At 46.7% G+C, this 13,891-nt stretch overlaps 1 protein-coding gene across 6 annotated transcripts in view; it reads right to left on the minus strand.

Annotated features, from left to right (window-relative positions):
* sash1a (SAM and SH3 domain containing 1a) overlaps positions 1 to 13,891 on the minus strand; it is a 250,806-nt gene that overhangs the window by 54,692 nt on the left and 182,223 nt on the right. For all 6 annotated transcript variants that reach the window (XM_083790744.1, XM_083790740.1, XM_083790739.1 and 3 more), the window contains exon 2: positions 12,166 to 12,294. In XM_083790744.1, the coding sequence (XP_083646870.1) occupies positions 12,166 to 12,294 (129 nt within the window). The remainder of the gene's footprint in view (positions 1 to 12,165; positions 12,295 to 13,891) is intronic.

Consider the following 13,891-nt stretch of genomic DNA (forward strand, 5'->3'; position numbering starts at 1 on the left):
ACACTTTCATGGTCGTGTTGGTTTTGTGCGTTTTCCTGTAACCTTATTTAGAGCAACAGCCTGTGTGTGAGGAGTCTTAATATACAAAAGTGTCATGTGCCAGTGTGTTAAAACATTGCGGTAGGTGCATGTGAAGTGTGTGATTGTGTGTATAGCTGCCTAGTCTACACGCAGGCAGACAGACAGGTCTATAGTGCTGAATGCCTGGGGGAACTCACTTTTCCGGAGCTCACTGCTCGACTTGGACCTGGTCTTGTCATTCAAAGACCTGGTCGCCTGGGGGGACGAGGCTGCTACAAGGCAGCCTACTTGACCTTGGCCTTGTGGATGCGGAACCACTTGCCATGTGGTAGAATCTGAAACAGTCCATAGTCGGGGTGGTCTCGCGTGGTCAGACTGTTGCCTCCCACAATTATCGAATGCTTCCGGTCATACAATCTAGACTAGAGCATGGAAGCTATTTTATGATTAAAAGGGGAAAGTGGACATCAAGCCTCCTCCCTACTTCCATTTCGTCTTTACAGTCGTGACAATTTATCCTGATATACCGGCGGTAAATCTAAATAATCAAAGCATATATAGCTTGCTTAATAGCAGAAATTGTAAGCTACCGTGAGGAAATACAATGTGAATGGGTAAAGTAAAGTCAGTGAAGTCTTACAACAAGAAAACTGCAAAACTACCCAAAAGATTAGGGAACATATAATGCTTTAACCCATATTGACCCGAGATCAGATTCTAAAAATGTCTTCTGCATCCTGACAGTTTTCTGAAAAAGCTATGTTTCTATGTCAGTCGTTCAGACCTAGATCTTCTATTTTTAAATAGCTAAAGCATAACATAATGCTAACACCAAAAGGGGTTCCCGCCCAAAATGGGTTAAGGGTTATGACAATACAACAAATACACAGCATGGGAAAAGAGAAGTTGGCCATGAATCCCAGTATGCTGTTCACGGGGTCCACTCTAAGCTATCTCAGAAATGTTTATAAGAAGGCTGTAAGTCACCTCAGGTAATTACAATTCTTTATCCTTTAATACTTTCAATATTCTGTGTGTCCTTTGAGGACGTGCAAACATCATGGCAGTTCTTAAATCTACTTCCCAAAGCTGTGAGAAGAAAAAAAACGAAAAAAAAAAAAACTTCTGACTGAAAAGGAGTTCTCACTACCTCTTTCAGTCTGACTCCATGCCCTTGTAATTAGAGCAGCCACAAGAGAGACATTCTCATGCTACGGACACTGATCTGGTCATTAGTTTCATTTGTAAAATGGAAATTCCCATCGATCCGTTGTGCTATGTAGTACGACAACAAACAGGGATAGACTCGTTGGGACTGTAATAGATGCTAAGGTCTTGTATCAAATGAATTTCAACAATAAAGTTGACCTTCTGAAGTGTTCAGCTGGACAAATATTCTTTCTCATATGGGATAGAATCTCAGTTGTAGGACCTTAAGACTGTCAAGTCACTCCCCAATAGATGTCTTAATGTAATGGTCCGCCCACCTCTGTGGCTGGGAACTGGAGAGGAGTGCTGCGAATTTCACAACTACTTCTGGCAAGGTATACAGGGTGGACAGCAGGGAACTATTGTATAGTAAATTTGAGCCGTGGGGAGAGCTTCAGTTGATGAAGTTAAAAGGTGGCTCTATCAAGGCTGTAGGTCTTGCTATAAAGTCTCTCCGCGATTCTGATATCTTAAAACCACAAGAATTAAAGATTAAAGACAAGATTTGTTGTTGTTTTGCCTAGACTCTCAAGACTGACAGACCTGACTGCTGTCCCCCGGAATTTCCAAATACTTCCACCAACGCATCTGCAATTCTCTCTATCGAGTAGATACAGACTCCCATGTCAGTCTCGAAAAGGTTTCCCTTTGTAGAGAATGAGGACAATTTCTCAGCTAATGTTGCTAATAATAGGTGGAATCAATTAGGGTAAACTACATTGCCAAACCAATGCAAAGTCTTTAGGGCGGCCCTTCATATATTGGAGCAGTGACAGAATTGGTTTTCAAAGCAGTGGATGTAGATTGGTAGAGTGCCTTTCTCACCGCTGTTCTAGCAACTATCTTGCATTTAGAAATCTCCAGACGTACCGGTAGACATCGCCTGGCAATGCAAGACTAGAGTAAATATTAAATAAGGCAGATATTCCAAATTCCCCCACCTCCGTATCCCATATTTGTGTATGCATCACAAGGTCAAAACGGTAGCGTAGCAGTGCATTTCTTCAGCCTCGTCTATATGTCTATTGTCTAAATTGTTCGTATCACATCTTTTCAGTTGGTTGGTGTGCTAGGCATGGCGCTCTAGGACGGAGCAGTGAACATCAGCCAGTGTGACAGAACAGTGTGACAGAACAGTGGTGCCAGGTGGAAGCAGCCTGTGAGCAGGTAGGTAAGCTGACAATGCTGTGGCTGATGACAAAGCAGCATCATCACAAAAGGATGAATCTGACCTGGGCTTCAATAACACAGGGCAGGAAAAGGAAGGTGTTTTTTTTTATATTATGTGAATCAATCATCACCACACCCAGAGCAACGGATGGCGTGTACAGGAAACTGCCTTCACATTTGTACCTGGAATTAGCATGTCATTCTTGCTAGTCACAACGACTTTAGCTCAATTTCCTTGAAATGAGCTCGGACAACTATGGGTGAAGCCTCGCCCCCGTTAAGCTAGTAGTGAGTGACTGATGTTTATGGAGGCTTGGTCAGAGGTGACAACAACACCTTTAAGAGACCATATCCTGCAGGTCTTGTGAGTAACTTAGGACACTTAAAAGTGCTGAGAAGGCTAAAAGACTCAAAATTAGCCAGAACCCTACACTTATCACAACCGTAATCACCAGTGGCCAGACAGCCATGACTGACGCTACCGAGACAGCCTGTCTGGCTTTAGCTGGAACTTTACAGTAACTTTAGATACATTTCAGCAACAAGCCCATCATGTCTACATTTATCTGTTAAGAGCATTCAGTGAAGCCGAGGAAAGGGACCGGAAGCTTCTGCTGGATGTAAATCAAGAGCGGGCCGGAAGAGCTGCCTGACAATCTGTCCGTCCATGGGAATTCAGAGCGTCCCTTAAGTCAGAGAGCAGGTACCTGTCGGACATGCTCATAAAAAAACGTTATTTACACAGAGACCTGCAAAGCAGTGGGTTGGGCCATGTTGCGCAGCCTCCTGCAAGGTGCTGCTGGACGAAGTCGTCGCTACAGCCGGCAGTATGCGTGTCCTTTGCTTCGGTGAAACAATAATGCTGTCCATCCCTTGAGCAAGCAGAGCATAAAAATTGTATTGTGTGTGTGCCCACATTAGTCAATGTCGGTGCACATATAACAACCCACACGAGGACAAAGACGTAGGGGCGCCACACACCCAGGTGCAACACCCCCCCCCCCCCCCCCCATCCTCGCCATGCACACAGCCACAAACACACACACAAACACACTTTCACAAAAGGTGGTGTTTGAAGTATGTAGCTATCAGATCCTCTTTGATGGCTGCTCCAGTCTGCTGTGACAGGGAGTGATATGCCCGTCTGTGTGTCTGCGCTGCTGCGTGCGTATCTCCATGGGCACTAAGCCCACTGCCTGTACAGACTGCCAGTAATGTGCCACCGCTACTGCCTGGCGAATGCACACACACACACACACACACACAAGACTCTCGCACACAAGCACGCGTGCAGACATGCACAAAGGTACACATATTTGTATGCATGCGTACACACTTGCTCTCACTCACACACACACACACACCGCCTCCACTTCTGCAGATAGAGGCCCGAGAAGTCACAAAGCGCCTCTGTTTTCCTCGTACTCTTCCTCGTCTCTTCTCCTTCTCCCCCCGTCTATGCCTGCCATCTCAGAGAGGGGAGGGAGGGAGTTAGTTGAGAGGAGGAGGCGATTGAAGAAAGACAAACAAATAAACCCACATCCCCTTTCCCTTTCAATGCTGATCTGCGAGATGGATTTGTTTTGCGAGCTCAGAATGTAGAGAGAAAAAAAATATTGAAAAAAAGGTTCCTAAAAGGTAAAAGGGTTTCTCTCAGTCTTTGTGAACTGCCGCATCAATAACGGAGACAAAAGAAAGCTGGCTCGTTTTGAAGCTGAGCTGCGGGGTGAGAGCTAACTCGACTCGAAATGGTTTCTGAAAGAATTGTAAACCGGTGAAGTTGCGTTTGTGTGTGCGTGCGTGTCCATCCATCCATGCATAAGTGTGTAACTTAGTTTTCACTTTTGCACACTCCCAGAGGGAGAACGCTATCCTTTACATGAACTTTTGGAAAAACACCAGCATCAGCTGAGAGCTACTGCCCCACTTACCCTGGATCACCACACATGAATGAGTGTTTATGAGTGAATGCATGTTTTCTCTTTGTAGATGTCTACAAGGATATCTGTGCGCGCACATGCCAAATTAAGCGTGTGTGTGTGTGTGTGTGTGTGCGCGCGGCTCCCTGATTGCTTATGCATGACTTTATAGAAGGGGGTCAGAGAGGGAGAGTTGTCTAATGAGGACCACGATGTCCGTAGAGAGATAGGAAACGGTTTTTGCACGCGCGCGCACACACACACACACACACACACACACACACACACACACACACACACACACACACACACACACACACACACACACACACACACACACACACACACACACACACACACACACACACACACACACACACACACACACACACACACACACACACACACACACACACACACACACACACACACACGCCGCAGAGCTTTCCAGCATTAATCCAGACGAGGCTACAGTGAATATTTTCAGAACCAAATGAAAAGAAGGGAGTGGTGTGGACTGTGAAGCGTTTATGCCAGAGTGTAAAAAAAAACAAAAACAGAAACTACTTTGTACGAAAACAAACTGCAGTGCCCACCATATGAGAGTGCTATACCGCCGCCGTGTTTGCTGCCAGGCTGAGCCGCGTAAGTAGGCGCATGTTTCGTAAAACACAACAGCGTGTGCCGCGGCGCCGCCTGGTCGAACCGGGCGAGTATGGGTGGGCAGCGTCTGGAGGTTGGTAGCCTGGTAGTGACTAATGGCAATGTGTTGAGATATTATCATGGCACCACCAACACCACGGCCTGCTGGAAAGCCAGATGCAAAGACAGGAAAGGTGGTCAGTGGAGGAACAGGACCATGGATCTGACTGACCACACACACACACACACACACACACACACACACACTTACAGAAGCAGGACATCCAGGTTTGGAGCAGAGGGGAGCAGGGTCGACCATAGTCTGCCATGCCACCCCTGAACGCCAATGTGGGCTCTTCCATTTATAGGGAAAACACTCTCAGCCTACTCAAACAGAGTAACACCTCAATCCGTTTCCTTTCCAGAAGGGCTTGAGTGAGTTAGTCAGAGAGAGCGAGTGTGTGTGTGTGTGTGTGTGTGTGTGTGTGTGTGTGTGTGTGTGTGTGTGTGTGTGTGTGTGTGTAAAAGAGAGATGAAAAGTTTCTCTGCGGACACAGCAGAAGCAAGTGTACGTCTACACAGTGTAAGGCGTTCCTAAACCAACATCCCTCGAGGAATGTCATTGTTTTGGTATTTCAAGACAAATAGCAAAGTTATTACAAATTGCAATGGCGCGGGGTCACAACTCCCCCAGTGCTGACTAACAAAGCACATAATGAAACTGCAAATACACAAGCCGTTCCACACGGGGGTTAGGCCAACAACGGAGCCGTGCCAACATACATACGATGAAGATCTTATGGCAACAAAATGTGGCCGAGCACACGCTTGAAGGCAGAGGACAAAACAAGCAGCCGGCGTGTGCATCCGGCTTGTTGCCTTTCCACACGGCGTAGGATCTAAAAACCTGTTGAACTAAAACCCACTTTTCTGCACGCAGACCTCACGCGAGCATAATCCCATCACCATCATCATCGTCGTCGCAGCCCTGCTCCTCACCTCACGGCAAAACAACATGAAAGCATGTCTGAACTGGAGAGGCCTAACTGCAGAGGCCCAGCCGAGGCAGGCTGACAGCTAACCCTCAGCTATAGAAACCATTATTGGGGGTGATTCACAAGGCCAGCAGATTACGACCAGGACATCAAAGTTAGGTAGCGCTGTCACTACTTGTAGTAACTTTGGTTGGAAGTGGTTTCTTTCTGTAGTGTACACAAATCTGGAGTGTCAATTTAACTCGTTCAGAGTCGACCTTAAACGTTTTACTGTGTATCAAGCATTTTGTCAGATTTCCTGAGGCCATGCAACAATGTACTACATATTATCAAATACTGTCCTGTTCCTCCCTTATTGTCTCCACCAGGCCGAAGGCATGTGGGGAGAGTATGTTTTGCACTCCGTCCGTCCGCGTGTCCGTCCGTGTGTGTGTCCGTGTGTCCGTGTGTGTGTCCGTGTGTCCGTGTGTCCGTGAACAGCTAATCTCGGCCACCGTTAACCCGGTCGATGCCATATTTTGCACACACACTCCCTGGATGCCAACCATGAACCTCTGCCCCAAACTTTCCAGAACGGCCTGTTATAGCGCCACCAGGAGGCCGCTTTGTGCAAAACAAGTTTTTGCACAGTACACCTACAGATTTTGTCCAAACATCACGCAAATTGGTACACAGTCTCTCTAGAGCCATTCAACGAAACGGGTCTTTCAGATTTATCAGACTCCATCCTGATTGGTTAAGATTGGCTTCCAAAGTTCACAGGAGTGCTCAGTTTCAAACAAAATGCTGCAAATCATGAACACATCGCGTGATTTCCGTGAAATTGTGCACCCACATTCCCACTAGGCCGAGGACGAAATGCCACATGAACAATTTCAACTCAGCCTCAAGGTGGCGCTATAACTGGCCAAAAAGTGTTTTTACCTCTAACTGCACGGATCTGTGGATAACCTGGTGGAGACCTGTGCCCGGAAGGGCACTTTTTCTAGTGTATCACTGTTCTCTGCAGGAGATGAAAATATCTGCTTGGAGGGTCTTCTCCGTGGCTATTCATTCTACCAACCATAAAGTGTCTGCATGTCCAACACGTGCGCGCCTGTAAAATGTTTTACAGGAATTTAGGGTAAACTAGAAAAAGTGCCCTTCCGGGCACAGGTCTCCACCAGGTTATCCACAGATCCGTGCAGTTAGAGGTAAAAACACTTTTCGGCCAGTTATAGCGCCACCTTGAGGCTGAGTTGAAATTGTTCATGTGGCATTTCGTCCTCGGCCTAGTGGGAATGTGGGTGCACAATTTCACGGAAATCACGCGATGTGTTCATGATTTGCAGCATTTTGTTTGAAACTGAGCAGTCCTGTGAACTTTGGAAGCCAATCTTAACCAATCAGGATGGAGTCTGATAAATCTGAAAGACCCGTTTCGTTGAATGGCTCTAGAGAGACTGTGTACCAATTTGCGTGATGTTTGGACAAAATATGTAGGTGTACTGTGCAAAAACTTGTTTTGCACAAAGCGGGCTCCTGGTGGCGCTATAACAGGCCGTTCTGGAAAGTTTGGGGCAGAGGTTCATGGTTGGCATCCAGGGAGTGTGTGTGCAAAATATGGCATCGACCGGGTTAACGGTGGCCGAGATTAGCTGTTCACGGACACACGGACACACGGACGGACGGACGGACGGACACGCGGACGGACGGAGTGCAAAACATACTCTCCCCACATGCCTTCGGCCTGGTGGAGACAATTAGGGTAATTTCGTCCTGAACTCACCATGTTCAAAATTAAACTGGTGTACAAATGGTCTCTGTGTTTTATATTTAAATATTTGTACGTTTTATGGCAAAGTCGGGTTTTGACAAAGACTACTGGAGAAGTAGTTGGCTCCAAGTGTGATTTGCTGAAAGATTTGAGGGATGAGGGACATAAAAGAGAGATCAGGATGACTGACAAGAGTCAAGAGCTAACAAGTGGACCCTCATTCAAAACCTCATTGCCATTTAATGCATAGCCTTCTAGGAGGCAAAGGAGCCGAATAAGAACAAGAATACAATTTATCCTCCTAGCCAAAAATGTTTCACAACATGAAGATTTGTTTTTGAGTATCGGTAACTCAGATATGACGACAATATGCTGTCGCAATCATTCTCTCCGAAATATAGTCAGTGGTTCTCTGCAGTGGGGACTTGTGGTGGCTCATTTAGTTTTGTTTTAAACGTTTACCGTCTTCATTTCTCACTCCTTTTTGTCTCCTTGTATGATGGAGCGGAAGAGGCATGACAAATGGCAAATGTGTTGTCACTAGCAGAGACTTCAAGACAATCATTCCACATATCCGTCTGATGCAACAACACATTTTGTTTTTGCCAATTTTGCATACCTCTATGCCGGAATACGTCATGGTATGTCACCTAAAATAAAAGATTTGTATAAGTTGCTGAATTATCACTTAAAACTACCATACTAGTACTTCCAAAAATGAAGGCTTAACCGTCACGGACTATACTACAATAAGAACTAGCTAACACTGCTTCTCTATAGAAGAAATAGAGACACTGCGTGATACAGATAATCCACAGGCCTCGTTCCCAAAGGGGATGTTTATTTAACCCTTTGTATCCCTGCTGCCCGTAGAACTAACAAGAAGACACGACAGGACCGGCCTCATGAAGGGTGGACAGGAAACGGGCGCACCGATAGCCATCGTGGAGAGAGCCTCCATCAGCGACTCTTAATGGAGCCGCGTTAAGAGAGCCCTACTTCTAAACAAAACACAGATCACCATCACTTGGGCCAACCGGGTAGGGATGGGAAGTGCTGTTAAAATGATAACATAAGCTCAAGGACAATGTTTCATGGCATGAAGTTCTGAGGCTGTTCAAGGTTTTTTCTAAACAAGGAAGACTAAGACCCAAAACAAAACAAAAACGAAACAAAGAAACAAAGAAACAAAGAAGCAAAAGCAGCACCGTAACAAATTTCAAATTTCAACTGTAACCTTGAAGTCAGAGCAATGGAACATTTCAGGGAACAGAAAGTGAAAGAATTCACCCTCCCGTTCGTCTTGCCAGCCATGGCTGAGCCATGCTCCAACACACAGTATGGATATTCTGGGATTTGTTCAGGGGCAAATCCCTATAGGCAACAGGGTCAGTTCAACAGCAAACTAGCCCATGGTCAAGTCTGTCAAAACCGACCCTCTCCGAGCCTTCTGCGACAGTTGACCCTCACAGGTTAACCTTCCGCCTCTCTCCCAACGTGCAGTCCACAGGCTGCCACCACGCGGTCCAGTGTGTCGTGTGCAGCTCAACGCTGCATGCCTCCACTTCTACCCCCATAGTGTTCAGGGAAGGGCACAGCTAACGTTGAACTCTGACCCACTGGGCCATCTGCCTCCTGGCCGGATTTGATCCCCGGCGACCAAGTAACTAGGGGTTGGTCTGCTGCCACAGGAACGAAGGGGGGGGGGGAGAAGTGAGCAGATTGGCATTGACGTGAACTGTTCAAAATAGAACTAGACTATAGAAAATGAAACGAGAACAGAGAGAGACGAGGAGAAATAATGACCGGAAAGTCATGAGACGACCCGATAGCAGCGGTACCGTACGGTGTCCTTTACAAATGACAGGTCCTTCCCTGAAGGCCACGTCCATCCTCCAGGGAGAGACTACCAAGCTAAATGCCACACCAACCATCCGTCTGGACTTTTGGCACCTTGACCTTCTCCACCTCACCGCTATTGGTCCTCAGGGAGTTAGCTGGATGAGACTGGCTGGCAGCCCACTGGCTTCTGGACGCACTTCACGAGACAACACAATAGTCCTTCTCCCACATCTCTCTTTCTCTGTCTCTGTGTCCGTCTCTCTGCCCTTCTACCCGTTCCAGTTTTCCACCAGATATTGAGATACTGTGCCACAGACTTTTTAGACTGGTATCCAGGCTAGACACATGACACCAGGCCCAGTGGGGAAAACAAGAGCAATGGAAGCTGGCAGGCGAGTTGTTCATAAGCGCCCTTTAGTTATATGATATTAGTATTACAACACTATTGGCCAAGGCAAAAGAATTTGGGCTTATAACCTACTTTTACCCCGTCACCACAGCAGTGACAAAGATATATTTCAGTTTTATCCACCACCAAAAACTAATTTTGGGGCTGAGCTATGCTATGGCACCTGAAAATCAATGTAGCAGCAGCTGATTTATGTGGGTTCCTCCTTCTCTCTTCCTGTCGGGGGCTGTGAATAAATTGTTGTCCGACCCCAGATATTTTTGCATGCTATCCTTTGCTCATACACTTCTTTCTCTCTCCCATCTTGCATTGCCAAAGCTTTGCGGGGGGGGGGGGCAACAGCTGCAGGCTCTCACACTCCTCCTCTCCTCCACACTCTCCCCCTCCTCTTCCTCCACCACCCTTTGGCCGTCCTCTGCTCACATCCTCCTATACACCGCACTGGGCTCCAGGCTCCATGCCCAGTCAGCTCCTCTCTCAGCCTTCGCCTCCTCATCCTCCTCCTCCTCCTCCTCTCCGGGCTGTAAATCCAGCCCTGATTGCTTCCTTTTCCCCCTCCCAGTTTTATCTCCTCAGGATGAAACCTCCTCGACCCCATAACGTGCCGAGAGGTGAAACCACGTTATTCATCTGCACAGGCAGCGATAAAATGACAAGCGATGGCAGGGGGAGGTAAGAAATACGAAAAAACACAAAAATAACCCCAGAAAGAATGAAAAAGACTGAACACCCAAAATATAGGAGAGCACAAACCATAGGAACAAATGCAGAGATACATACATCATTATATCTGATCCATTATCTCATAACTTATAGGCTTGAGGCAAACACTTTGCTGGAAAGCTGTGAGAACAGGATCTGTGTCGTCAATCATTATGTGGATAGTGGCATAAATCACCTATACGATCATCATTTAAGCCCTACCAGTCGACCCCATGAAAACCAGATGCTTGTCATAGCAGATAATCTCCTTTAATGACCGATCTATATTAACTGCTACCTCTCCGCTGGAAAAATCTGCAGTGATGCAATGACAGACAAAGACGAACAGGGATATTTTTGGTTGAGGAGGATGAATTAAATGAGAGGAAATATGCCACTGGCCTCTCTCTGCCTGGCAGAAAGCTTCGAGTCAGTTCTATTATGGTAGCATTTTGAGGATCAGCTCTGAATGCAGCCTCCTGATGGCTATTACTATTATTATACTTTTCACAGTTACCGTACTTGTCAAAGTACTGAGTAGAGTAGCTCCAAAGCCCTGACCACACCAGAGAGTCGCCATGCAACTACTTGCAACCATTCCCAATGGCAGTTGTTTGTTTTGTTGCAAGGAGTTGCGAGTAGTTGCAGCTGGTGTGGTTTGGGCCTTAGGCTAAGGGGTTCTCAAACTTGCCCATGCCAAGGACCCCCAAATGGCAATAGACTCTGGAATTGGATGCGGACCCGTATTGTGAAATTGCTTAAAAAGATTATAAAACAAAAAGGGCTGGCGTAGCGCCGGTCCGGGCAGCTATGCTACAATGTAGCCTGACCGCTCGTTGCGGGTTCGAGTACCGGTCCTGGCGGCGTTTGCTGCGTGTCACTTCCCATCTCTCTCCGCATAGAAACGTGAGGGTCCTTGACATGCCAGAAATGTGAGGGTCCTTGACATGATAGAAACGTGAGGGTCCTTGACATTATACAGTTTGAGAAGCACTGCAGTAGCACCTTGGTATGTATGAGAGCACGTTGGATGTACTCTGGATCCAACAGTATAGCCTATTGTGACATTGTTCGCTATACTCGCCGAGTAAAAGAGTAAAAGAAAGAACCGCTCTTGCCAAAGCCATCTCTCATTGGTAGAATTAAAACACACAATTGTTGTATATATATTATAAAACACGAAAGGATGTTTCACTATTAACAAAGCCACATGATTTATAGTTATATTAAAAAGTAAATCATGGTCTTAACTGTACGCGTGCGTGCGTGCGTGCGTGCGTTCGTGCGTGCGTGCGTGCGTGCGTGCGTGCGTGCGTGCGTGGACAGAATGGCCCCCTCTGGCAGCATTAGCAGCATTCTTTCATACCTTTACTTGCAGCTTGGCAACCAGGGGGGTGCCCCACTACCCTATATCCTGGTGAATGGACCCCTCAAAAAAACACCCATCGACACCCAGTGTGTGTGTGTGTGTGTGTGTGTGTGTGTGCAGGTAAAAAGTACCATGTCGAGGTCCTGCGAGACGCGTCGTTTGCGCAGCTCCTCCATTCGGTCGCCGACGTCACTGAAGCAGGTGTTGTAGTACTCTGAGTACTCCTGGGCGAGGTCATCTATGTTTCCCAGAGAACCATCCTGGTCAGAGAGAGAAGACAAGAGAAACAAGCGGTTAGCCAGAGGAAGGAACATATACGTAAGTCTTAGCCCAGAGTTACAGTATAGTCCAGCCACCATAACGCGCATCTCTCTCAGGCACGAAGCGTTCTACTTCACAGCAGATATAGGTCTTAAGGAACACACTTGCATTTGACATATCGTTTCCGTTGGGAAGAAACTTCTAATATCCATATTCTAACTTTTTGTGGGTTGCTTTCGTAAATTGAATCAATGCCCTATACTACTTGAACACACTACAGCTGAGCACCGCACACAAAAGTATCAAAGGTGGCAGATCAGCAAGCTTGAAACATCATCACGCTTTGAGCTTGTCGTTGTCCATCTGCTACTTTTTTCTATTTTTTAACTCGAATCCTGAAAAGTTACAGTTTTGGATGAGGTTTCCACCCGAACGGAGAGACGATATCCAGTTTCATCCAAGCAACAAATTTAATTCCCACCACTCATCCTTACCAGCGCTCAAGGCCAGAAGTAGGAGGCTAGGAGCTTGATCAAATGCAGGCTATACAGTCTAACAAGCCCACTACCGTACCGTCTCAACACCCTAGGCAACAGCTTCATAAAACCACGGTCACATATGGAAGTAATTAGAGGCATATGCAAGGCGCCAACTGTACTGGCAGCCATGCGTTTGGGTAAATCAGGCATCGCGGTATGGTGGCGCGAATAAATCTAATCACTCACACACACACACACCACTTCCTCAGGTTGAGCGATACTGCATTTGTGAGATAACTCATTAGTACTGCTGGCTGGCCACGGCTTGTCCAAGGTAAAATGTATCAGTGTACGTGTACTGTACATGTGCGTGACATTATTAGGTTTGTTTTTAGAAATTGAAGAGATGGCTGCATTGTCACTGTGAAACACTGTGTAAAAAACACAGAACGGGGCCCAGGCGGTGGCGTAACCGTCTGGGCACCCGACTGGTAATCCAGTCGCAGTGTGCCGCGGGTTCGACTCCCGAGCCCGACACGGCCTTTACTGCATGTCTTCCCCCATCTCTCTCCCGTTTCCTGTCAGCCTACTGTCTGTCCCTTCAAAAAAACAATAAAAGGCGTAAGCCGCAAAGAAATCTTAAAATAAAAAATAAAACAAAACACAGGACGGGGTACTCCATAATAGACAATAAAATACAATATAAATAACACTAAACTTTCAAGTTTCATCACGAGTGATAAACAAAAACGTGGGCCGGCCACCACCGTTCTGCTGCTGCCATCCTCTCAATGCAAACACAGTCCTAAGAATAGCGCTCAATAAAAGGCCAAGTATACAATACGACTCTCTTCCTGGGCTCGGAGAACAGTACATCTAGGCCTACAACAGGGATGCCCTTTACCTCTTTGACATTCTCCAAACTGTATAAACCAAACACGCGCTTCCTGCTAGATGCGGTTCTGTTCGCCACGGTTCCGGTCTTTGTGTGAATGCCATGTGTTTGGGATTGAGAGAGGAAGCCGACCGCCAAAAAAAATGGCATTACTCAGTCAACAGAATGCTTCTTGAAGATAATGCTTGAACCGACGTTAACCCGTATTCAACCACGTCGTCA

Source organism: Protomyctophum parallelum, assembly GCF_964188405.1.
Source record: "Protomyctophum parallelum genome assembly, chromosome: 19".
Taxonomy (NCBI): Eukaryota; Metazoa; Chordata; class Actinopteri; order Myctophiformes; family Myctophidae; genus Protomyctophum; species Protomyctophum parallelum.